At 40.6% G+C, this 26,076-nt stretch overlaps 1 protein-coding gene across 1 annotated transcript; it reads right to left on the bottom strand.

Annotated features, from left to right (window-relative positions):
* Positions 1–24,451: 24,451 nt before the first annotated feature.
* Positions 24,452–25,534, bottom strand: LOC148036994 (aspartic proteinase CDR1-like). Its single transcript, XM_087677225.1, has one exon. It carries the CDS (start codon positions 25,532–25,534, stop codon positions 24,452–24,454), a length of 1,083 nt encoding a protein of 360 aa, XP_087533351.1.
* Positions 25,535–26,076: the final 542 nt, after the last annotated feature.

Below are 26,076 nucleotides of genomic sequence, written 5' to 3' on the forward strand. Positions count from 1 at the left end.
AAGTGGTAGGAGATGGAAGTGAAATAAGTAAAAGAGGATGAAGAGATGGATATGAAAAATCATAAAAGGAGGAAAAAGTTAAAGAAGGAGTGGCTGAAAATTTTAGGGAATCAGTAAGGAAAGGTGTTAATTGATAAATAGGAAAAGCAGAAGGTATATGGATAGATGGTGAAGGGCATGGTGGAGAAGGAGAAAATACTCTATCTTTGATAAAAGAGCAATAGGTACATATAGGAATTTGAGGAAAAGATTGAGGTTGGAAAAGAAGAGGTAAGATGGCTGTTGAATTGGTTTGATAAAGGGAAAGATATGTATCATAACGATGAGCCATTTGTTGGTAGTACAATAGGATAGGAACAGAGGGACCTAAGACAGATCTTCTCTGATAGACATAAAAAAAGGTTGAATCAAATGGATGGTTTTTTGAAAGGTGAGCTAAGAGATCCACCCTCAGTTGGTTAGTGCTCTGTACATAGGTAGAAGCTGTGTTCTGACATTGATTTAGGACCATAGAATCAATCATTGAGTGCCAAGAATTATTAAGGCAAGTAGCCACTTTTGAGGAGTAACATTGGAACACGTCATCTATCTGCAACTCCAAATAGTTGACATACAAAACAACTTGCAAAACCATGTCTCCCACATACCAGGCCATATCTACTTCATCTGGAATCAATAGATCACCTCGTAGATACATGTATGACAGCAACATGGTATCCGTCGTCATAGAATCTTCAAACACCATACGAACCACTTCTGTCAGTAACTCAGGAGACCAAGCCCCACTCCAACCATCCTCTGGAAGAGGAAGATCCATCGTTAAAAGCTTCATGTAAAAGGCCAACTTCTGCAATTGATAGTGGACAAAGAAAGAATTGTCCGGAGGAACAAATTCCTGGAAATGCTCAAATGTAGACCATAGCAGATCCATCATGGACTGCAATCTTTTCGCTTTATCTTGAAATAATGGACATAAGGTAGCTTGTCTCTGGAGAATTGCCAAGTTCTGCTTTGAGAGAGAAGGGATTAGTGGAACATTAGGGCTTGGAGAAACAGACCGTGACTATGTCAATTGGTCTTGCAACTGCTTGATTTGGAAGGCTTGTGATTCCACTGTGTCATGAGCAGTCTGTAAGGCTGAGAGTTTTGCATCGAAAAGAGTCTGAAACTCTTGCACTTCTTTGCACATCCTCTCCTTCTCCTCTGAGATTTTAGTGACCTTTGAATGAGCTTCTGTTAAAACTGAATCTTCAAAGAAGATATCTCTTCTCTTTGAGTCTCAATTATTTAGGTTTGTTGCTCCATCTGCTTAAACAGATCTGCTAGTGTGTCTTTAGCAGAGGCTAACTCTGATGTTGCCTTATGCAACTAGTCTTTAGACTGCATCAGTTCTTCATACAACTGTTTAGCACAGGCTATCACTAAAAGTTCAATCGAACTCTGGATGTCTTTACAGAGGAGTGGAATGGCATCTCCCGGCACTAGACTGTTCAGTGAAGGGACTAATATGTCCAAGGAACCCTCTCTATGTGCTCTGAACAAGTTGTTACACATGTGAGATAAGCAGGGAGGTCACTACCAGATGTAGCAGGAATTGTGATTGAAGGAAGAACTAAAGGAGATTTATCTGCCACACGCTTCAAGCGCTTTCGCTGAATGACCAATGGAGGAGGAGAATCAAGATCCTCTATATCAATAGGTTCTTACTCTTCTGAAGGTGGTGGAGGAGGTACTAGATCACATGGAGGAGATGGAAGCACACCCTTCTTTAAGCCTGAGTACGTCAAAAAATCATACAGGTAGGATCCAGAGGTAACATTTGTGACATTTCCCCTGGTTACTTTGATGAAATATTGATCCATCTTTGTGAGTAGGTAAGTGCTCCAATCAATAGCCACTCCTTTTAACACCATCCTGAAAGTTGTAAAGAGCTCTTTGGACAAGTAATGGGATGGTGTTTTGGCAGGCATAAACCTGTCTTGGAGAAACTGGCAGACCAACTTCCACACAGGATCAATGATCATGGAAAAAGAGACTCCTGAAGTGTTGATCACTTTCTTGACATTCAGAATTTCCTTGGTTTGCTTCTGTAACAACTTGAAAATCTCATCGTTGGAGAATAGTTGTCTAACTGTAACAAAGGGCTCTCCTTTATAGGGAAGAGACAAAGCCTTCCCTAACCCTCGGGGTGTCAATGTCATGGAAGCACCATGGACTAGTCCCGACTTCTTATTGTATGAGGCAAGGAACTCATCACACATGGATGGATCATCTGGAATCAAGGAAAATGAAGCAGCCACGAAAGTCGCAAGTCTTGCTTTCGCTATAGGCTCAAAAGCCAGGAGGGAAGAGTAATCCCTACTAACCAGCGGGACATACTGGATAGGAGGAGTATGAGGCGCCATTCAGATGGAAAACACACACACCACAACACAGACAGTCACAAAGAATGCTTACAGAACAACCAAAGGGCTATCAGAAAGAAATCAATCAAAATAAGGACACACATACATACATAGACGTAACTAACCCATTTACCACCCCAGACAATACACATCCTAGAAAAAATTCGGCATGACCTCTACACATATGCGACCAAAAACTTCATGCGATGCAACAAACAAGCACCCAAATCCCCATATCAAGCAAGAAAGAAAGAACTTCACATTGCATCCGTAATCGTAACACATAGACAAATCATAATATCATAAAAATATAAATCAAGACCTGATCATAACCTTGACCATCAGTGTCAACTTAGAAGACTTTTACGCGCCCATCCCACGAAGAGTGTTTATTAAAAAGGGAGAAAAGTGCAGTGAGGGGGAATTATTTTAATGAAGGGTTCATTTTAAGAAATTATTAATAATGGGTGACATTTTATTAGGTTCTAAACCTTAATAAGAAAATGGCGGTTCCTTCTTAAAATTTTAATTACAAATTATTAAGATGAAACGATGCTTTAGCGAAACCCGAACTAGGATTCCTAGACTGGGTCTCTAAATGTAAATTCCTTAATTAAAAATTAATAGTGATGTGGGGCGCTTTGTTTTGCCAGCGCGTGCTCTTTCGTGACAGCTGGTTCATTTTTATTAACAATTAAGGTGCCTCTGAAGCGCACGTAGCGCGTGCAAAGTGAACGGCTGGTTGATTTTTAAATTAGTAAATTGTGTGTTTAGTGCAAATGCGTGTGAAAAAGGTGGGTGAATAAAATTTATTTTAGCAATCAATTGTGATTAAGGGGGTAATGAAATAAAGCTCAAAAAATAAATACTTGGCAATGGACTGAAGGTGCACGGAGTAGTCCCCCAAAAGCAATGAATCTAGTCAAACAAAAGCAAAGACCACTTTCTGAACAAAAAAGAAAGCACCTTAGTGTTGTTGTTGATTTTGATTTTATTTTTATTTTTTTATTTTGGATTTTGTTTGTTTTGTATGTTAATTTGTGTTATTATTTTTGTTCTTTTTTTTCTATTGTGTGTGTGTGTTTTTTAATAAAATAATAATTAAATCAGGATATATAACACATGAATATATTATGAAGTGTAAGAATGAATTTTCAGCCATTCAGCAAGTGTCCACAATGGATGTTAATTCATTCATGATTTTCAGCTGGTTTTTTAAGATTTAAAAGGAATTTGTATAAAGTGTAGTATTAAAATTAGGGTTTTTTGGCTTCAAAGAATATTTTTGCCTTTTATGGAAATATTTTTAAGTGAGAAATTAGTGGAAAAGAGGAAAGGGGTTTGTGGAAAAATTTGGATTTTTAAAAAATTTATTTCTCTATTTTTACTAATTTTTAATGAATTTTACTCATTTTTCATGTAATTTTGAATGAATTTTCAGATTTTTAATTTTTTGTAAATTTTTTGTTTCAATTTCCACCTTTCAAATATTCAAAATAATTGCAAAAATATTGGTAATTTTTGTTTAATTTTAAATGAATTTTTTAGAATCAACTAAATCAATTAAATGAGGTAAATCAGGGTAGTTGGTTAAGTAAGGTCAAGTCAGGTCAATTAAGTCACGTTAGGCTAGGTAAGTCAGTTAAGTTAGGGTAAGTCAAGTCTGGTTTGGTTAGGTTAGTTAGGGTTGATTAGGTTAGTCTGAGTTAGTCTAGTCTAGTGAATTTAGGTAAGTTAGGTTAGTCTAGGGTGGTTAGTCTAGTCAGGGTAGTTAGTCAAGGCCTAACTAGATGTAGTTAGACTAACTAACCAGGGTTAGGTAGGGGGTAGTCAACTAACCATGGTTCAATTAGTGGGGTGTAAACTAACTAGGGGTTAAGTGAGTAGGGTGAACTAACTGGGGTAAGGTTAGGGCTCAACTAACCCTAGGGAGGTTAGTGGGTAGGGAACTAAGCTTAGTTAGGTTAGTGAGACTAACTATAGTTAGGTGAGGGGGTACTAACTCGAGTTAGGTTAGTGACTAAGGAACTAACCTTAGTTAGGTTAGTAGCTAACCCGAGTTAATTAGTAACTAACCCTAGTTAATTAGTAACTAACCCTAGTTAATTAGTAACTAACCCTAGTTAATTAGTAACTAACCCTAGTTAATTAGTAACTAACTAGGGTGAACTAACTGTGGTTAGGCTAGGGGGTGGGAACTAACCTTAGTTAGGATAGGGCTAAGGTTAGATTAGGTGAGATTAATGTGAAATTAGTGTTAGATTAAGGGTAGATTAATAACTAATCAGGGTTAGAGTAATGGACTAACCAGGGTGGTGGTGGGTGGTGGAGGTAGTGGGTGGGGGAGGGAGGAGGAGGAGGAGGAGGAGGAGGAAGAGAGGTGGTGGGGGGAGGAGGAGGAAGGAGGGTGGGGGAGGCCGAGCCGCCGACCCTTGGAGGAGGAGGAGGAGGTGCCGCAAGCGGTTGACGGGCGGCACAGGCGGTGTGGACAACGGCGGCGGAGGAGAAGGCGCTGAGGAGGGCGCTGAGGGCGGTCGATGGCACTGAGGGCGGCGGCGGCCGATGAAGGCAATGAAGGCGGCGATAGCCGATGAAGGCGACGGCGGCCGATGGTGATGAAGGCGGCGGAGTGACAAGCAAGGGAGAGAGAGGAGGAGGTGGAGGAGGAGGGAAGAAGGGGAGGAAGAAGAGAAGGGGAAGGGGAAGAGGTGATGCAGGCATTGGAGGCGGCCGGGCCATAGGCAGTGGGAGGAGGCCGAGTCGCAGGTGGGGCGGCAGCAGACGGGCGGCTGACGGAGGGTAGCGGACGGCGCGTCAGAGGCGTTGGAGCCAGCCGGGCAAGCAGTGAGGGCGGCGGCTGAAGGGGAGAAGGGAAGAACGAGGCGTGGGGAGAAGCAACGGTTTGGCAGGTAAGCTTTTTTTTTTGGTGTTTTTTTAATTTTGTTTGTTTTTTAATTTGTAATTTTGAAAGTTTTAAATTTAGTTTTGTGGTGGTCTATTTTTTGTTTTGTGTTCTTGTTTTTTTTTTGTTTTTAAAAAAATTAGGTGTTGTTTGTTTTTGGTGTTGGAAATGGTTGAAAATATATATATATATATATATATATATATATATATATATATATATATATATATATATATATATATATATATATATATATATATAAATGGGTGTTGTTTTTGTTTGTGGCTTTTTTTTTCGTTTTCTTTGTTTTTTCTCTTTTTTGTGTGTTTATCTTTTGTTTTTTTATTAAATGGAAAATAAATAATAAAAATAAGGAAACTAGAGGGGCAACAAACACACCCCCGACCTGTGCACATGCGCGGGCAGGGCTAAAAAAATTTTGCAGTGACAGGATCAAACGGGCAGGGATGGTGATGTGCAAGCCACGAACGCCACGGGGGTGTCCCGAGGCGCGTAAAACAAAAAACAAGCGCGTTCATGCGCGAGGCGAGAAACGCGGTTAACGGGAAAAATGAAGAAAAATTAATAAAAGCCAAACCATTCGTTGGATCAAAAATCCGTAAAAAGGAAAAATGTGTCGGGAGACGATGGAAAAATGATGGAAATATGCAATACGGGTTCCAGGGAAAAATCAGGGTGTTCACATGGAAAAATCGTAAAAAACAAACCCAAAAACACATACGGGCATTAATATCGAAAAATCTGCTCATTGGAATAAAGTACGGAAAAAAGGAAAAGTGTGCAAAATAAGGCCGCCAACAACCCTATCACGATAAAACACAGTTCCGATTGAGATAGGATGCGTTCACATGGAAAAAGCCTAAAAAATGGGCCCGAAAATGGACTCGAAAATTAATACGGGAATAACCGTAAGTCCGAATAGAGGACAATAAAAAGGAAAAATGTCCGAAAAAAAGGAATTCACAGGGTTGACTCATCAAAATGCAGTTTGGGGGAAATTAGGATGGGTTCATGTGGTAAAAACACGAAAAATGCATCAAAAAACACTCGAAAAAATTAATAACTAAAAATCCAACAGTCAATAAAGGGGGGGAAGAAGAAGGAAAAAGTGGGGGAAAGGCTGGCCGGACACGGCTGTCAATTTAAAATGGAATTCCGGTGAAAATAGGGCAAGTTCACATGGAAAAATGTGAAAAATGGACACAAAAAGGACACGACAAGTAGAAAAATTAATAACGGATGAACCGTGCATCGGAATGACAAGGAGTAAGAAGGAAAAATGTCAAGGGGAATGGGTAGGATAGGCCTGACACATCCGATCAGGGTTCCGAAGCAATAACGATGCGTTCACATGGAAAACCATCCCATTTACGGGAATTACTTCAAAAATTAATAACTTGAGAACCATCTGTCGGAACAAGGGTTGGTAAAAAGGAAAAATGGGCAATTCGAATGGAAGAATAGGGTTGTAAGGTTGAATCGGGATTCCGGTGAACGTAGGGTCCGTTCGTATAGAAAAATCACAAAACAAAGAATAATGGCAAACAGTCAAGGAACAGCTCCAAGGACAGGGTAAAATAGAACAGAAGGATGGGGAAGGGATCCCATCAGGGTAAAATGAAGTCATGGCATAGATGCATGATCAGGACAGGGTATATACATGGGGGTATGCAACATAGACGCGTAGGGACGCATCCCCACACTTAAAACCTTAGCAGGAAGGGTAACCCAAACATTAAGGACATGATACATCACATCAAATCAACCACGACGTCCCCACGCTTAAGACATGACCGGTACTGAGAAATAGAAGGTATATGGTTAGAAAAACTTGGCCCATATTGCCGAGGAGGAATGTCGACTATTGAGGTTGCGTCTCGTGTCGTTGTGTCGGCTGGAGGAGGTAACAAGGTGTCTTCACGTACCCATCCTTCATCCTTCGTGACAGGGACCATGCGGCAACACCCAGGGAGGTAGCTGGTTGAAGGAATCATAGGAAATTTGTCGATGGCGAGGGATATTGTACTCAACTCACGATCACTCAAATGGATTGAAAGAGCAGTCACTCGCCCTATGACTAACATCATTCGAGAAAATAATGATGAAACCCATAGCTCACACCCGATTTAGGAATCAACAAGGGGAGGGTGTTAAGAGAGTATGCCAGGATGCACAATTGATGGTGCATTAGTGCATCCAACCTCGTCTGGCATAGGTGCAAGTAGGAAGGCCAGGGAGCCTTGTAGTACAATGTTCAGAACAGAGTGATGTGTCATGTACTGATGGTAGAGACCTAGCCCGTGTGTGCATAGGGAAACGTGAATGTACCTGACTCCAAAGGTCGTAATGTCCCTCAATCCTCACCTCTCGGTAATTGATTGAAGAAACACCAGTCACACTCAGCCCACCCTTTGTCTCACGCTCTGTTGAAAGATACAGAGGGCAGCCCTTTCCTGAAACCCATTGATGTAATCCTCACTGCCACTGGTGTAGAGGTTGTATGCCTTGTGCACAATTAATGGTGCAACGGTGCATCCCACCCTGTGCTGGCATACAGTGCAAGAAGGAAGGCTAGGGAGCCTTATGGTGCAGTGCACAGAAACAGATCGTGCATTGTGCATTGAGAGGCCCATCCCGTGCGTGCAACACTCTGTTCACACATCTCACCTCTCATTTGATTTAAAGGGAAAAACTGGTTACTCCCCCCACCCTCTGTCTCACTCTTTGATAGATGGATACAGAGGGCAGCCCATACTCACGTCCCCATCCTGTTAGGATGAAAGCTCACATCACTCAAGGGGTTGGTGATGACGATCATGTCAGCTCTGTTGTGGTCATGAGGATCTTGAAGATGAGGCATACCCAAGGAGGCAGCCAACAAGTCTCGTACTTCAATGATCTATAAGAAAGGTTGTCTGTTAAGAAGGGCAGACTGATTGATATTGTAGAGACAGCGCACCAAGGGAGGTGGCTTCGAATTACTTGCTGAAGAGGTTCTGCTGGTGAGTCAGCTATCGTGAACTGCGGGGTGTTATCATCTTTTCCACAGTCAGCTTCCTGCCCAAGGGTGTTTCCACCTTTTCTTGGAACGAGGCCTGCTATGACAGGGAATTTGTTCCTTTTCTCCCATAACAGTTTGTTTATTTGTTTGTTTTTGTTATGTTATGTTATGTTTTTTTTCTTTTTCTTTTTTTTTTCTTTTTTTTCTTAAGAAAGAGAATGGTAGAAATACCATATGTCAGGACCAACCTCGCCATCGTTGTTGGATCAGACAAGAAGAGAACAATGTCGGATTGAGATGTTTCTACGAGGGGGTAGTAGAACGAGATCGTCTCATAAGGAGAATCATAATGGCTATCAAAAGCACGACAAGAAGGACAGTGCGACGCCTAAAAGGAAAGGGGTAGGTCGACTGTGATTGTCAAGATCCCCAGGGAGGGAAGTACTTCTTCAAGCGATAGCCATTGATCAGGAAAGGATCATCGGAGCCATCAACGGTCTGTACCTGAACAAAACCGTTAGGATTGACGGCCAGTACCTTGTACGCGCCCATCCACAGTTGTTGAAGCTTGCCAAGAAACTTGCCAAATCTCGAATCATAGGCTAGAACAAGATCACCTTCTTTGAACTCATTGTGCATAATGAAACTATCATGATAGGCCTTGTGTCGCGCTTGAGTGGTTTCCATGCACTGTAGGGCCATCCGCCATATCTCATCCAAGCATTCCAAGTGCAGGAGACAGCGTTATAGTGACTCATTATCTCCCAAGCGTTCTTTAACTGGCACTTGCAAAAAGGGCAATTCCAGTTCAACAGGGAAGATACTTCTGTACCATACACTAGCTGGAAAGGGGTTTGCCCTGTAGCTGCCTTATGAGAGGTTCTGTATGCCCAGAGGGCCTCTGTAAGTCGATCATCCCAGGCACGATGATGTGCGGCAATCGTTCTTGTCAGAATCGAGGAAAGGATGCGATTGGTGACTTCAACTTGGCCATTGGCTCTAGGGTAATAGGGAGTGGACTTGCGATGGTGGATCTTATATAGTTCCGTCAGCTCCTCCATGATTATGTTAAGGAAATGAGTACCTGTGTCACTTACCAGCTCGAGGAGATTGCCAAAACGGGTGATAATATTCTCGTACATGAATAGGGCAATGCTGTTACCATCATCCGGCTTCACGGCTTTAGCTTCACACCACTTTGTGATATAATCTGTACATATTAAGATGTATCTGTTCTGCTTCCATCTGCTAGGTGGATCAATGGGACCCACAAAATCAATCCCCCACTTCTCGAACGGCTTTAGGGGAAGAATGGGTTGCAGTGGCATGGCACTTGTTTTGGTGGGTTTCCCCATTCGCTGACAAGCATCACATCTCTTGCAGTAATCGTATGCATTCTTGTGGAGGGTCAGCCACCAGAATCCTGCTAGCATAGTCTTCCTGGCTGTCGCTTCTCCTGCAAAGTGTCCACCACAGGGTTCGTCATGGCATGCTTTTAATACTATGCCAATTTCATCTCCTGCAACACATCTTCACAGCACTTCATCTTTGCCTCTCTTGTACAAGGCTCCACTAGCAAGGTATAGGGGGCTGATTCTAACAAAAGCTTCTTCGTCTCACGGCTTGAGATGCTAGGAGGATACTGTTGAGTTTCCAAGAGGTTGGCTATGTCTGCATACCAGGGAGTAACTGTTTCAACTAGAAACAAAGAAGCATCAGGAAGGTCTGGATCATCCTGTTCCTCTTCTTCTATTTGAGGAATCCGTGATAGATGATCAGCTAGGACATGGGAATGGCCAGGCTTAGTTACTACTTCAAAATCGAACTCCTAGAATAGGAGCAACCATCTCATAAGTCGTCCTTTAACATCTGCTTTGTTCATCAGGAAGGACAGGGCTTCATGATCCACATAGAACTTAAAATGTGTTGACAATAAATAGTGTCGAAACTTCTCCAGTGCAAACACCATTGCCAAGCACTCAAGCTCTGTCTATAGTTCCGTTCCCTATCAGTGACCTTTTGGCTTGCATAATATATGGGTTGATCTAATTTAGAGGGGCCCTTTTGACATAGGACAGCACCTAGCCCTTCAACTGATGCATCAGTGTGCACATGGAACTCCTTCGTCCAATTAGGAGGCTGCAAAATAGGTGCTTGGATCAGGCACTGTTTTAGGGTATTAAAGGTCTCTTCACAGTTATCAATCCAAAGGAAATCAGCTTCTTTCCTCAGGAGCTTGTATAGAGGGGCTGCCTTAGTTGGAAAATGTGCAATAAATCTTCTGTAGTAGCCCACATGGCCAAGAAATCCTCTTAATTGCTTGAGGTTTGTTGGTGCTGTTAAGGCAGCAATCTTCTCAATCTTTGCGGGTCTATTGCAATCCCTTGTGTAGAGACAATATGGCCCAAAAGAACTCCCGAGGAGACGCCAAAGACACATTTGTCGGGGTTGAGAGAGATCCCATACTCGTGGCATCTGTCAAAACATTACTCTAAGTGTCCCCACTGCTCTCGGATCAAACTATAGACATAGAAGTCATCAAGATACACCTCAATGAAATCATGCAAATGATTCCAGAAGGTAGCCATCATTACTTGCTAGAAGGTGGCAGGAGCATTACAGAGCCCGAATGGCATCACTCTGTAAGCATAGGTCCCCCATTCCGTGGTGAAGGTTGTTTTAGATTGGTCCTCTTCTACGATTTGGACTTGGTTATATCCGCTGAATCCATCCAAGAGGGAATACAGCTCATGGCCTGCCACTGTGTCCAACAGTTGTTTTGTAAAAGGGATAGGGAAATGATTCTTCTTCATCTTCGAATTGAGCTTTCGAAAGTCGACACATATTCCAAGTTTCTCGTTGTTCTTGGGTACTACCACAATGAGCGAAACACATTCACTGTTAGCCACGGGATAAATGAACTCTGCTTCAAGAAGTTTCAATAATTCAGCCTCCACCAGAGCGGAGTAATTAGGATTCATACGCCTTTGTCTTTGCCTTATAAGTTTGGCATCAGGCTCTAGGTCAATGTGATGTTGACATACTGTGGGATCAATCTGCTTTAGGTCTTTATATGACCAAGCAAACACATCTAAGTTCTCCTTTAGCAGATCTCGCAGAACCACTAGTTCTTCTTCTGGAAGATTGAGACCCACTTTCAGGTGACGTTCAGTATCTTCAGTATCCAAGAACGTTACTTGTCTTTCACCTTCCAGTTCGCGGATAAACGTCCCACGGATTGCTTCGGGATAGAGGTCCGACTCTTTCAAGGGAGTAGTATCCTCGTCTGATGTTCCACTAGAGCTAGTGTCCTCCTTCTGAACAGATGAATCATTTGTATGTTGAGGTTGCTGGAAGGGTATCAGAGCTTTGTTTGCTTCTGTATGAGTGGTGATTTCTTCTACACTTAGGGATTCATCTTCAGAGGATGCATCCAAGAATGTCACATAGCACGGACCTTCTAGAGACCATGGCTCTGAGGGCTTTGGCTTCTATTGACAGGGGGCATCATCATCATCTTTTCTTTGGACTGAACGGTCAGGGCCACATGAGCCACTAGTGAACTTAATTTTTATGCCTTTAATCCATTGCTTATACAGATTCTGCATACTTTATTCACCAACATGGATTCATTCTTCTTCACACGTAGGAATAGCCCCTTGCAGGAGAGAGGGGAAGAGAGAGAAAGACTAAAAAATGAGATTTTTAAATCCTCCATTAAAACGGGCAAACTTGTAGCCATCTTGTTCCTCTCCCTACCCTGATTGAGATCTCCCTCTCTCTCTCCAAACGGGTTTGAATCAGAGAGGCAACGAGGAAAAATGAGGAGACGTATTGACGCTTCCCTCTGTTCGACAATTTTTGCATTAGTTTCAAGGCTTTTATTAAGCCTAAGGTTTAAAACATTAAAATAACCGGTTCATCTTTTTGTATTCACACTGTCCTGCAAGTGGATTTTTCAATTTTGAAGGCCCAAATGAGCTTCGATTTGCAATCCAATTGGATAGGCGGCTTCGTGGCATCAAACTCCATCACGTTGGCCTCTCCCATGCACTTTATGGCTTCCCGATTTGGTAGATGGTTTAAAATGCCGAGCCTTGTGGGGATTAAATGGAGGGCCAAACGACCTCCGATTGACAAACCGAGACTTGTGTTGGATTCCTGATGTCAAAATGCATCTAGGAAAACTCTAGCTCGGCCATCCACCACCATTTGATTTTTCATGAAAATTGGCTCTTTAACACCTCTCGGGCACTTTTCGGATCTAAAACGAGCTTCAACGCTTCAAGAACGGTCCAAATCGGGTCCTAAAATCCAACTCTCATGCTACTACTTGCAAGTAATTTCCTAGTAGTGAATTCGAATATCCCCCAAATGGGTTGAGTTTAGCGTTAGTAGGTTGCAACTAGGTTTGACCAATGAGAGTCCAATGATCGTGTGTAAGGATATTATAGTCAGTTCCCTCATCAATGAATGCATCAAAGGCATACATGTTGTGGCCAATGATTGATATGTGCAAGTATGTAGGTGCCACTGCTTCCGCATCCTCATCTTCTATCTCATTGATGATGGCTACTCAAGTAGGTCCAGCATTGGAGGCTTGTGTAGTGGGTGCATTGGAGGGTAGTACTTGTTGAGGAGACTGCCATTAAAGAAGCCTATGCTCTCTTCCTCTAGAGTCTCGAGCTCTACATTGTTGGTTCAACTAATATTGTGGATCTTCAAAGGTCCCAATCCTCTAAACTTCATCTTTTTATCATGGCCCTTTACTGAGTATAGGAGCACTAGGTCACCCTGGTTGAAGTCGCATTGTTTGACATGCTTGTCAAACCAACTCTTGTGTCTTTCCTTTTCATATATTAGTACATGAGTTGCTAAGAGTCAAATTTTAGAGAGGCATTCTAACTCCACTAGGCATTCCATCCATGCTTCCTTTCAATTTCATCTCTCTTGTACTACCACACTCAAGCTTGGAACGAAGATCTCCACTTGCAAGATTACTTTGGTCCCATAGGTTAGCTTGAATGGTATCTACCCTACGACCATCTTGTAAATTGTCCTATAGGCCCATAGTGCCGCCATGAGCTTATTTTCCTAATCAATGTGCAAGGTGGAGACTACCTTTGTTAGGACATTCACTAGGATCTTATTCATAGATTTTGGGTAACCATTATCCTAAGGGTAATATGGTGAGGATTTTCTATGGATGATCAAGAAGGTAGATAGCAAATAGGCAATCACTTCATTAATGAAGTGTGTGCCTTGATTACTAACTAGTTTGATGGGGCAGCTGAATTGCAAGATCACCTCCTCTAAAAGGAAGTTAGCTTGGTTCTAGTATCATTCTTTCCAGTGGCTTGAGCTTCAGCCCATTTTGCAAGATAATCTATTGCCACAATTATGTGCTTCACATGTGAGTATTGCACTACGGGGTTGATCGGCCCAATGAAGTTGATTTTCCACTTCTCAAAGGGTTATCGTGCTATTATCGAGGGATCAACTCCATCTTGTCCTTATGGATGGGGACTTTGGTTCTCTAGTACTCATCGCAATGCTCCACAAACTTAGCTACTGCGTCGTTAAATAGGGCGGGCCACCACAATTGAGATTATAGCACCTTGCATGCTGTAGTGTCTCCGCTGAAGTGCCCTTCAGTAATTTCACCATGCACTTCAATAAGTACATCATGCATCTCATGCTCACACATGCATCTTCATAATAATTCATCCTAACCTAGTCTATAGAGCTAGTTAGCTATTAACTAATAGGGTTGAACCTTGAGGATTAGGCACTTTAGCCTAGCCTTCTTTATAGGTCTCTCTGGCAATCCATGCTTAGGATTAGGACTATGCCATCTACCCAATACGGTGTTAGATCAGTCCATGAATAGATCTCTTCCATTGGATATGCTAAAAAGGTATGGTCATCTATGATATCCTGGTTAGAAGCTTCTCCTATGGGTATGCAGGACATGTGGTTTGCCACAATGTAATGCTGCTTACCCTTGCATACAATCATGGAGAAGTCAAACTCTAGAAGAAAAAGTAGCCATCTAGCTATGCATCATGTAGCGCAAGGTTGCTTACTAAATAAAGCAAAGCCTAATGGTCAACAAAGAAGGCGAAGGGCATAGCTAAAAGACAATTGTGAAACTTCTTCACAATGAACACCATAGCTAGACCTTCTCTCTCCATCTCGTGGAGTAATTCATCTTTGTATGTGAGTTGTTTGCTAGCAAAGCTCAGAGGGTAATCGAGATTATATTCACCATGCTGGCATAAAATAGCTCCCTCGATGAACTTTCCCTCGATGAACTTTGATACTTCAATGTGCACGTGGAATGTTATGTTCCAATCTAGGATTCATAGGATTGGTGTAGTCGTAAGAGCTGCTTTAGTTCCTCGTAAGTGCAGTGGAATTTCTCGGTCCACTCAAATACAATCAACAATTTCTAAAGGGGTCTAGCAATCAATGCATAGTTTAGAATGAATTGTTGATAGTACCCTATGTGTCGTATAAAGCATTGAACTCCCTTATTTATAACTATACCAGCTACTATAGGTAGGTGCAACAAACCAAATATAATAAATGATAAGCTAGTGGCAATGTGAGAATCATAATGACCACTAATATGCTAAGTGTAGACGTGCAGACCCATCTAATCATCAATGGACCACCTGACTAGATGAGTTCGCACATTTACACTTAACTTGCTAGTGGTAACATGGCCACTAACTTATTACTTATTATATTTAGTTTGTTGCACCTACTTATAGCTGGCATAGTTATAGTTCCAGTTGATTAGTATAGTCGCAATTATGTATTGTGTTTGACTTAGTAGGCCACTTTCCTTTATGTTATATCTTACCTATAATTTGTGTATATTGTATTATGTGTGGAAGAAGAAGAAGAAAAAACTAGCAAGAAAACATTTTGGTCTCCATATCTCTTCTTGTGTTCTTGAGTGACCTTCCTCTTATGTGTATGGTGTGTGTTTGGTGCAACAACTCGAGCAAGTCCTCCCACCACACGATTTTTGACATGATATCAAAGCGGTGCCACTGGACAGAGGCTAGTTTTGAAGGCTAAAGTGAAGGAAAAAAAATCAAGGATTCGAGTAAGCAAGAAACATGCAAGAAGCTTTTCTATTCTTCCACTTTTTCTCTTGGTGGATAGTGTCTATGGAGTCACCAGAAGTAGGCAGAGTGAAAATATTAGATTACTATGAGATTTGGTGTGCAAGCAGAGCATTATATATTTTTTTACATAAGGCCTTTAGGACTAGATCGTTGCTTTTTAAGGTGTTTGAGGTCTTTTTGGGCCCTATTTTAGAGCCACAAGGTTGCGAGTAGTAACGGTATACTGTGATTTCAATTGTATCGATTGAAAGTGGATGTACAGGTTATAGATTTTGAGTCTCTAATTTTTGAGGCGTTTAGCAGGAAGAAAACATAAGTTTTATTTGTAAATAGATTGCAGATGACATATGTTATTGAGCAATCAGTAAAAAAGGTTGCTTAGTGTGTCATTGTGCACTTGTTGTGAAAGATTGCAAAAGACTTGCTTGTTGTTTTGTATAATTTTTGTGATAATGGTCGAGAACAATAGAAATCTCATCATTGAGAAGCCGAACAAGAATAACTACCCTTCATGAAAGTTTTGTGTGATAAACTTCCTCATTAGAAAAAGTCTTTATGAGTTTATTTCAAGTGAAGAAAAGGAGCCAGAGCTAAGTATCCCTTCCGCTATAGATAAACTAAAGGCGTGGAAAGAATGGAATACAAAATACAAAAAAGGGGATATATTGGTTATCTGTAGTAATTGAGAATACTATGCTGGCATATATCATGAATGTAGAAACTTTACATGCAGCTTGGATAATTTTTGAGAACATATTTTCAGTAAATACAAAGGTACAAAAGATTCAGTAAATACAAAGGCACAAAATATTCAACTCAAGCAAGAGTTGAGTACCTTGAAAGGGAAAATGTTTGTCAATGAGTATGCTTCGAAGGTAAAGTGATGGGACCTAAAATGGGCCGGCACTGGCTATGGCACTAGCCGGACCTCATGCATACAACATACAATCCCACCACACGGCCTCGCAGGCCAGGAGCGTCTAAGACTCACTTTGCACTAAATGGTTATGATGATTTTGCGTTTGTATCCAATATGTAGTCCAACGTTCTTCTTCCCTTCTCCTCAGAGGGAGATCCCATAGCATATAGGCATAATGCCTCGTAATACACATATAGGGAAGCACCTCTTGGCTAATTGCCACGGCTCCACTGCGATTCTCCTACACCTCGGGGATTAGCCCCAAGATGCCTTGCTAACACATATACCATTCGTACAAACTCCACTCTTTCATAATTCAGCATTCCAGGAGATTTTGATTTTCCTCATAAAACTTTTCCCAATGGAAGCACCCATCTAAACCGACAGATTAGGTTTACTTTCCTCTCAGCGTTGGTCAAAGTTTATCAATCAAGTGCAATGCATTCCAGGAGATACCACATGGCATGCTTGATGCAAGGTGTATGACAATTGTGCACAACCATTTTATGATTAAAAAAAACCATCCATGTGAGGTGTAGAAAACATCCCTTTCATGAATTTTAACTAAGCGTTACGTGCTGCGCTGCTTTAGGGATTAGTACCGGAACTTCCGTGCTACTAGTCACCTATATTTAATTATGAAACGATCCCTAAATGCTATGCAAAAAGAGAAAAATCAAAATTTGTATCTTTTCAGCAATTAGATCGTTGCACAAACTTCATCCCCCCTTGCCATTTAGGTGTTGCTGTGGTGCATATGTGTAAATGGTTGTTTTGTGTCATTTTTGTATGTAAAAAGCAATAAACACGGACTATAACACACAGGACAAGGACAAACTAAGGCTTGATCTCATGCTTTAGCTTTCCAAATATTCGTGCATATAAATCTTATTTTTAAATATTTTTTGAGCGCGAAAACCCTAATTTTCTCTATTTTTTGTTATTTTTCCTATTTATTATTCATGGAAAATATGTATTTTTTGATTTATTTGTATTGGCTTATTATTTTGACTAAAAATTAATATTTTCTCTGATTCTATCTCATTTTTACTACTTTTCCCCAACATAAAATCGAAAAAACTACTATTTTCCATTAAAAATGACATTTTGCAGGTTTTAAAGAATTAATAACGGCTCTAAATAATTACGGGTTCTGTATTTCTATAATTACAGTCCTCAAACATGATGCAAACAAGGTTCAAACAAAAATTCATCACATATGAATAACATTTGGACCATGAAACAACAAAAACAAGCAAATTTCTTCATAAAATTGGAGCATACCGCGTGTCTTGCGTGTTGCTGGTTTTTTAATAATTATTCTGGGCAGCCCACAGACCGACCAGCAACCCTTCTTCGGTGCTGAACCTCTTTCCTCAGCCTCCTCTTCATCTTGAAGCAATCCGATCACAGCCGGACAAGCATTCTTCAGAACCTCTTCTTCTTGATTTCTTGCACATGAATTGCCTCTATGCAGGAGAGAGAGGGAGGAGAGAGAAATACTCGTTTTTGATCTCTTGACTCACTGCATCATTTCTTGATCCGTTTGTGGTGATGGAGGGCGAAGGATAGAAGCATCTCAGGGCCATGAGCATTTCTCCTGCCTTAGCCGGCCAGAAAATCATGATGAAGGGGGGGGGGAGAAATGGGGCGCAAAAAACTGATGCCCCTCCCCCCCCCCCCCCATTGTTTCATTTCATGAGTTTTTTGATGCCTAAGCTCTTTGTTAAGAGCTTTTAAGCTCTTAATCAACTTATCTAGTCCATGCATTTTGCTTTCACACTTTCGACAAGTGGCTTTTTCGCTTTTGGAGGGGCAAACGACATCGGATTCGAGATCCGTCTGGACGAGTGGTTCCATGGCATCGAAATATACAAAGCTGGGTCCCGTCACGCTCTTCTCGGCTTTTAGATCCAGTAGCTGCTTCACACTGGGAGATCAAACGACCTCGGAATTGAGATTTGAGACTTGCGTTGGATTCCTGATGTCGTTTTGCATCTAGGAAAACTCCAGCTTGGCCATCCGCCATCATTTGATTTTCCATGAAAATTAGCACTAGCGCTTTAGGGACTTGCCGCTTAAAATCGTCCTGATTGCCACCGCCGCCTTCAACGAAGTCTATTTTTCCCCTGATATTCGTAATTTTTGGCTGTTTTTAAGCACTTCTCCGTATAAAAAATTATTTATCATAAAGAGTATTGCATATGCTTTAGCATGACTTTGGGTGACCTTAATAATGAAAATGCTTGAAACTCATTTGACACTTCTATATATGTACGAAATCCATTTCTAGATTTTGATGAGTTGGTCTCTCTTATGAATACCGAACAGATCAATATATAGGGTGACTCATTTGAAAGAAATTGTGAATAGATCCATGTATTTTACTCAAGTTCAAGAAGAAGACATGGCAAATCCTCTTCGAGAGGCTGTGGTATGGGACATATTGGTGATAACTAGCAAAACATGTTAAATCAACATTTTTGTGAAATGCAAATTTTAGGAGATCGTGGAAACTTTAGTGGTAAGAGGAGCTCTAGAGAAAGAGGTGGATAGTAGAAGAGGTTCTAGAAATTATGCTATTGTTTGCCATTATTGTGGTAAAATAGATCATATTGTAGCCCATTACTATGCTAAGAAGGATGATATCCATAGTGCTAAATTGCAATAAGGAAACTATGCATTGTCTTCACAATAAAATGAAGACAAAAAGGAGTGTCTATTTACTATGCAACATATGATGAATTGTGTTACAAGGAAAGGGACACATGATGATGTATGGTATATCGATTTAGGTGTATCTAATCATATGACTAGTCATGTTGAACGGTTTGGAGAGATACAAGACTTACAAAATCCAGGTTATGTGCAGACAGGTGATGATTCATGCCACTCAAATTCACACATTGGAAAGGCTCCCTTGTCCTTGTATTATGGCGAGACAAAGAGTTTGTAAGATATATTACATGTACCATCAATCATACAAAATTTAGTGTCTATTGGACACATAGTAGAGCAAGGGTTGCAGGACTGATTTAATACAAAAGGTTGTTTTGTAGAATACTTTAATGATAAGTGCACTTTGGTTGCACAAAGAAGTAGAGTTAACTGCATGTTCACTTTAGATACTAGAATTCATGCAATGAATACTGCTATATATGCTAAAGGAAAAGGAGTGGTTGCAAACATTGAAATATGGTATAAACATATTGGACATGCAAATGTGCAAAAATGAAATTAATGAAGTCCAAAGAATTGGTTATAGGATTACCTACTTTTAGAGTTGCAGAATTACATAGTGTGAAGTAGGCCAGTTTGGTAAGTAGGCAAGACAACCCTTTTGGCATGACATATATATGAGCAAAAATATACTTGATGTTGTGCATATAGATGTTTGGGAGGCTACATAGAATGTATCTCTTGATGGCAGCAAATACTTTGTCATCTTTATTGATGATTATTCAAGGAAGCTGTGGGTATATTTCATGAAGAAAAAGAGTAATGCATTTAAGCACTTCAAATCTTTCAAGGTGATGGTTGAAATAAAAATATGCTTGAAAATTAAGTGCTTGAGGTTAGATGGAGGGAAAGAGTACTTCTCTAATGAGTTTAGTGGCTTCTTGAGGTCTCATGGGATAAAGAGACAATTTACTTATAAATATAGGCCACAAAAAAATGGGATTGTAGAAAAAAAAAGACATATTATAGAAGTTACACGGGCATTGATAGGCTAAAAAGAACATGCCAAAATATTTTTGGTTTGAAGCTATTCATACTATTGTCTATATTATGAACGAAACTCCCACTGTTGCAATTCATGGGATGATCCCTCCGAAGAATGCTGAATGCTTTACAGGGAAGAAGCCCAATGTTTCATACGAGTGTCATACTTGAAAGTATTTGGTTGTATTGTATATGTTCATATGCTAGATGAGCTACAAAAGAAGCTTGATCCAAAAGATGAAAAATGTATTTTTATTAGATACTCTTTAGAGCAGAAAGGGTATCGTTGCTATAACCCTATCACAAGTGAGTTCAGAGTGAGCAGGGATGTTATTTTTTATGAGATGAGTAGTTGTATGTATCTACTAGTGATGTGTTAGATTATGATAATGATAATGATAGCTATGTGTAGAAAGAAAACCAAGAATCACAGAGTTTTAGCAGACTAGAAACATTATCTAGTACTACACCTATAGTTAGCCCTTAGGAGTAGCCCCACATCTTCAGGTGGATCTACAAGTATTGCAGGTAAAGACAAAGGAAAGAAGAAAGTGTTGAATGGTAATGATGCATCTACTAGTCATTTGGGATTTGATACAGATTCTAGTGGTTTGAGCGAGCTTAGATGATAAGCTTGATATTCCTTTGGTGAGAACATTAGGTGTATTGAGAGCACATAGTAATGTAAAGGCTCCATTGAGTAATCTAGTGGTATCCAAGTCTAGTAGGGTCATATATCTTGTTAAAAGATTTGATTTTGAAGGTTATGCAACTCACTATTATGATTATATGGTGAAGATAGCTGGGGATATTGAGCCCACTTATTTTGAGGATGTTGGTGGTCATGCTCATTGGGATGTAGCAATGGATGGGGAGATGGCTACATTAGAAGCTAATAAGACTTGGGATTTGGTACCCTTACTTGAGGGCAAGAAACCTATTGGCTATAAGTGGGTTTAAAAAATCAACCATAATAAAGATGATTCAGTTAGTAGGTACAAGGCTAGGGTGATTGCAAAAGGCTATGCTCAAATATATGGCATAGATTATGAAGAGACAATCAGTCCAGTTGTTGCTAGGATGGGAATTGCTAGATGTGTGATTGCTTTTGAAATAGCCAATGGTTGGATTTTATAGCAAATGGATGTCAAGAATGCCTTCTTACACGACAAATTGCAAGAAGAGATGTATATGGAGTAGTAGCAAGTTATGAGGATTTAGAGTATCCCACATATGTGTACAAGTTAAAGAAGACACTATATGGATTGAAGAAAGCACCTAGAGCATGGTCTAACAAGATTAGAGAGTATATTGTCAATATTGGGTTTTATATTTTTTATGCTAATTACTCACTTTATGTGAGAAAGGGAGATGCAGGTTTGTCGTCATAGTCATCTATGTGGATGACCTAATTATTATAGGTGACAATGACAATGGGATTGCTAAAGTTAATGACTTTTTAAAGAAGAAGTTTGAGATGAAGGATTTGGGTGAATTGAGATACTTTCTTGGTATTGAGGTGATTAAATATGATGATGATATATGGATATCCCAAAGGCAGTGCAGCTTGAATATGTTATCCAAGTATGGTACAATAGCATGTAACCTCTTTCAGTACCATTGGAGCAAAATGTGAAGTGGAGTTCTAACGTTGGGGATGAGATACAAGACCTACTATGTTCAGGAGGATAGTACGAAGTCTCATTTACATGACTGTCACAAGAACAGAGGAGGTATATTGTTGGCCTTGTCAGTTAGTTTATGCAAATGCCTAGAAAGTCTCATTCAGATGTAATTAGATGCATATTGAGGTATGTGAAGTCCACTTTACATTATGAACTTTTTTATGAGGCACATAAGGATATACATGTGTTTGGATACACAAATGTCGATTGGGCTAGTAGCATGTTAGACAGAAGATCTACCAGTGGATTCATGTTTTCCGTTTGTAGTGCAATAGTTACACGGAGTAGCAAAAACCAACATGTAGTTACTTTATCCAGTACAAAGATAGAGTATAGAGGTGCTGCTATGGAAGCATGTGAGGTGATATGACTGCAAAAGTTATTGGTTGATTTGGATGTGCAGAGAGATGGTCCAATTGTCATTCACTGTGACAACATGAGCAGCATATAGCTAGCTAGAAATTCAGTGTTCCATACTAAGACAAAACACATATTGAGGTGCACTACCACTTTGTGAGAGAGAACCTACTTGCATGAGAGATTAACTTGGTATATGTCAGCACACATGATTAGGTAGTTGATATATTCACAAAGGCATTAGATACAAAGAAGCTTTGAAAGTTTCGAAGCTTACTTGGAGTTGCAGAGATACAATTGAGCTAGAGGGGAAGTGTGAAATGGCAAGCTCAATACGTGGGACATTAATGATGGACCCTGCTTGAATAGATGGTTCTACATATCTATACTTAGCATGTCACTGGTCATTATGAACCTCACATGGCCACTGACTTATTGATTATTATATTTAGTTTGTTGTACCTACGGCTGGCATAGTTAATAGTATCGATTGATTAGTATAATTAGTTATGCATTGTTTGACTTAGTAGGCTACTTTCCTTTATGTTGTATCTAATCTATACCTTTGTGTACATTATATTGTGTGTGGAAGAAGAAGAAGAGACCAACAAGAAAACGTTTTTGCCTCCATCACTCTTCTTGTGTTCTTGAGTGAGCTCTCTCTTTTGTGTCTGATGTGTGTTTGGTGCAGCAACTCAAGCAAGTCTCCCCACCACACGATTTTTGATATCTAGCTAGGCGATCCATTATCAATGTCCACACCAGTTGAGATTGCCATCTTAACACTCCCCATCAAGCTCAATTGTATCTTTGCAACTCCTAGTAAACTTCAAAACTTTCAAAGCTTCTCTACACCCAATGTCTTTGTGAAAATGTTAGCTATTTGATCTTGTGTGCTGACATATACTAAGTTAATCTCTCATGCAAGTACCTTCTCTCTCAAAAATTGGTAGTGCATCTCAATGTGTTTTGTCCTAGCATGGAGCATTGGGTTCCTAGCTAGCTGTATGCTACTCATGTTGTCACACTAAATGACAACTGGACCATCTTGCTGCACATCCAAATCACCCAATAATGTTTGCAACCATACCACCTCACATGCTGTCCTAGCACCACCTCTATACTCTGTGTCTATACTCGATAAAGTGGTTGCTTTCTAATGCTCCATGTAATTGCAGTACTACTACCAAGGGAAACATGAATCTATTGGTAAGTCTTCTATCTAACATGCTACCAACCCAATCTGCATCTATATCCAAACACTTGTACATCCTTACTTGCCTCATAAAAAAGTCCATAATGTAAAGTGGACTTTACATACCTCAATATGTGTCTAACTACATCCAAACGAGGCTTGCTAGGCATCTATATAAACTGACTGATAAGGCCAATAATATAGCTCAAGTTTGGCCTTATGATAGTCACGTAAATCAGACTCCCTACCATCCTCCTAACATAGTAGGGTATTCTATCACATCCCCAACATTAGCACTCAACTTTACATTTTTCTCCAATGGTAATAAAGAAGGCTTACGTGTTGTCATACCATACTTGCATAACATATCCAAGCCATACGACCTTTGCGATAGCCATATACCATCATCACATCTGATCACCTCAATACCAAGAAAGTAACTCGGCTCACCCAAATCCTTCATCTCAAAATTCTTCTTTAAAAAGTCCTTAACTTCAGCAATCCCACTATCACTCTCACCCACCATAATAATCAAGTCATTCACATAGATGACTAGAAACATACACATGAAAACATGTCCCTAGAGTAAAGTGAAAAAAGATAAAGTTCAACCCTTGCACATCGAAAAATAATGTGAATATTCGTAAGGAGACAAGCCAGCTCATGGGTCACATAAAAGAAACTATAAAACTGCATTACCAACATGAATGTTACATATGTTTAGTGCTCTTTGGTCCTAGATTATGTGTTGGTAACTTAAACAATTTAAATTTATCTCAAGCTTTAAAAAAAAATTGGCCACATATTAACTTCTCATTATGCCCTTAAAGACAAGTAGTCAAGTAGGAGAGTCCCATGTAAACTTGATTTGGATGGATATCCAAGTAGCCAATAATCAAAATCATGATTGGCAAATACTAAGTTGTACTTTATTCACACAGTAATGAAAACGAGGCATTACCTTATTGTGAGTTTTTAATTTTTGGTTATGATAAAACAGAAACATGTATACAAGCTCATTTGACATTTTTACACTCTTTGGTATTATTAATTTCTCCTCCTAGTTGCTAGTAGATCCTCTGAGATTTTTTGTCTCCTTGGAACTCAACATATTGTGGGTCTCATTGACAATTCCTTAGCCTTAAGGTCAAATCCAAATTGGATGTTTTGTTGTTGGATGTTGCCTAGGATTGAAAACCCACTAGAACTTGCCATTGCAAGACATATGTTATCATCATAGTTTATAAAGTAGTTCTCCAGGGGCAAATTGAGATCAGCATTTTTCAAATGAAAAGTTAAGCTAGGAAAAGTATAATTCCTAGATGTTGGGGGAATATAGCAAAGATCAAAGTCAACTGCACTTGTATTTTTCTCAAGTTTCACAATCGACTGAAAAGCATCAAGAAGGATAGTATATGCTGAATCCTCTAAGAAGGTAATTGTTGTTCCAGAGTCAACAATGAGACCACCACTACCATCTGGAAGGATGTCAAAGGTTCCTTTGGATATGTTGAGAAGCTTGCCACCCACACTTATACCTTCAAGGGAGATGTAGTAAAAGGAAGTGAATACACCATCACCTTTGGTATTGGTGATGATTGGAGTTGTAGAAACATTGGGGCTTGTTGGAATTGATTCATCACCAAATAGGAGGGTGCCATTAACATTAGGATTAGAATCCCAAGGCACCAAACAATAGGAGAACTTGTGGTCAATAATATCAGTAAGTTGAGTGTTGAGGGAAACAAGCCCCTGGCCTAAACCCACAATTCCACTCGATTCAGAGAAGCTATCATTGGGACCATTGTTGCGCCCACAACCAAAGACAAGATTAGGTATAGCAGTTTGAGAACCTGCGCTATCAGTGAGGGTGAGGGTCTCAGTAGCAACAACCCCATTGGTGTAAGAAAAATCCCCATATTCATAAGAATAAGAGCATTTTCTATGTGCATCACAGGAAGTGCCTTGGCCATGCACGTTGAGGAAGGCACAATAAGTGTTGTCTAGGCAGGATATCTCAGCAAAGGAGGATGACTTGGAGGGATTGTAGATGGGTTGGGGCTGTGTGAAGCAGTCCACGCAGGGCTTGCACTGGGACCAGACGAGGTCACTCCCAGTGTCAACAATTACTGTGATGGGTTGAGGTGGGGTTCCAATGTCAAGGGTTGTTAGGAACTCAAAGTCCATGGCATAAGCGGTTTCGTTGAAGTCCGTTGGGGGAGGGGAAGCGAGGAGTGGAGTGGTAGGGTTGTCTCTACGACCTACTGCATGGAGGGGCGGGGGGATGGTGGGGTTGTATCGGCGACCGAATACATGGACACGCCGGCGGCTTCTTGCGAGAGCTTGTTTGAGCTGGGCCACGACGCTAAGCTCCTTGGGGGGACGATAGAGAGGCAGCCGGAAGTTAGCCGTGGCGGGTTTGCGATTGCCGTCAGGGTGAGAAGGGAGTGGGCCGTCTTGTGGCGTGATTGGCAGGACAGTGAGATCACGGGGTGATTGCAGCTGCGCATGGATTGATGCGAGGTTGCAGATCAGGAACGGAGCGAAGAAGAAGAAGGAGAAGGAGAAGGGGCGTGTCATTGCGAGAGAGAGAGAGAGAGATGGATGACTGCAGGCTCTGTCAGTGCCACTTATAAAGTCAGAATGAGATTCTCGAAATACCCGATCGACCTCAGCTGCCAAAACTAAGCTTTCGTTCCTTTGTTTTCTTGGCTTTTCTAAAATTTGGA

This window comes from Lygodium microphyllum, chromosome 4 (assembly GCF_053477565.2).
Source record: "Lygodium microphyllum isolate KBCC chromosome 4, Lygodium_microphyllum_v1.1.10, whole genome shotgun sequence".
NCBI classification, from domain to species: domain Eukaryota; kingdom Viridiplantae; phylum Streptophyta; class Polypodiopsida; order Schizaeales; family Lygodiaceae; genus Lygodium; species Lygodium microphyllum.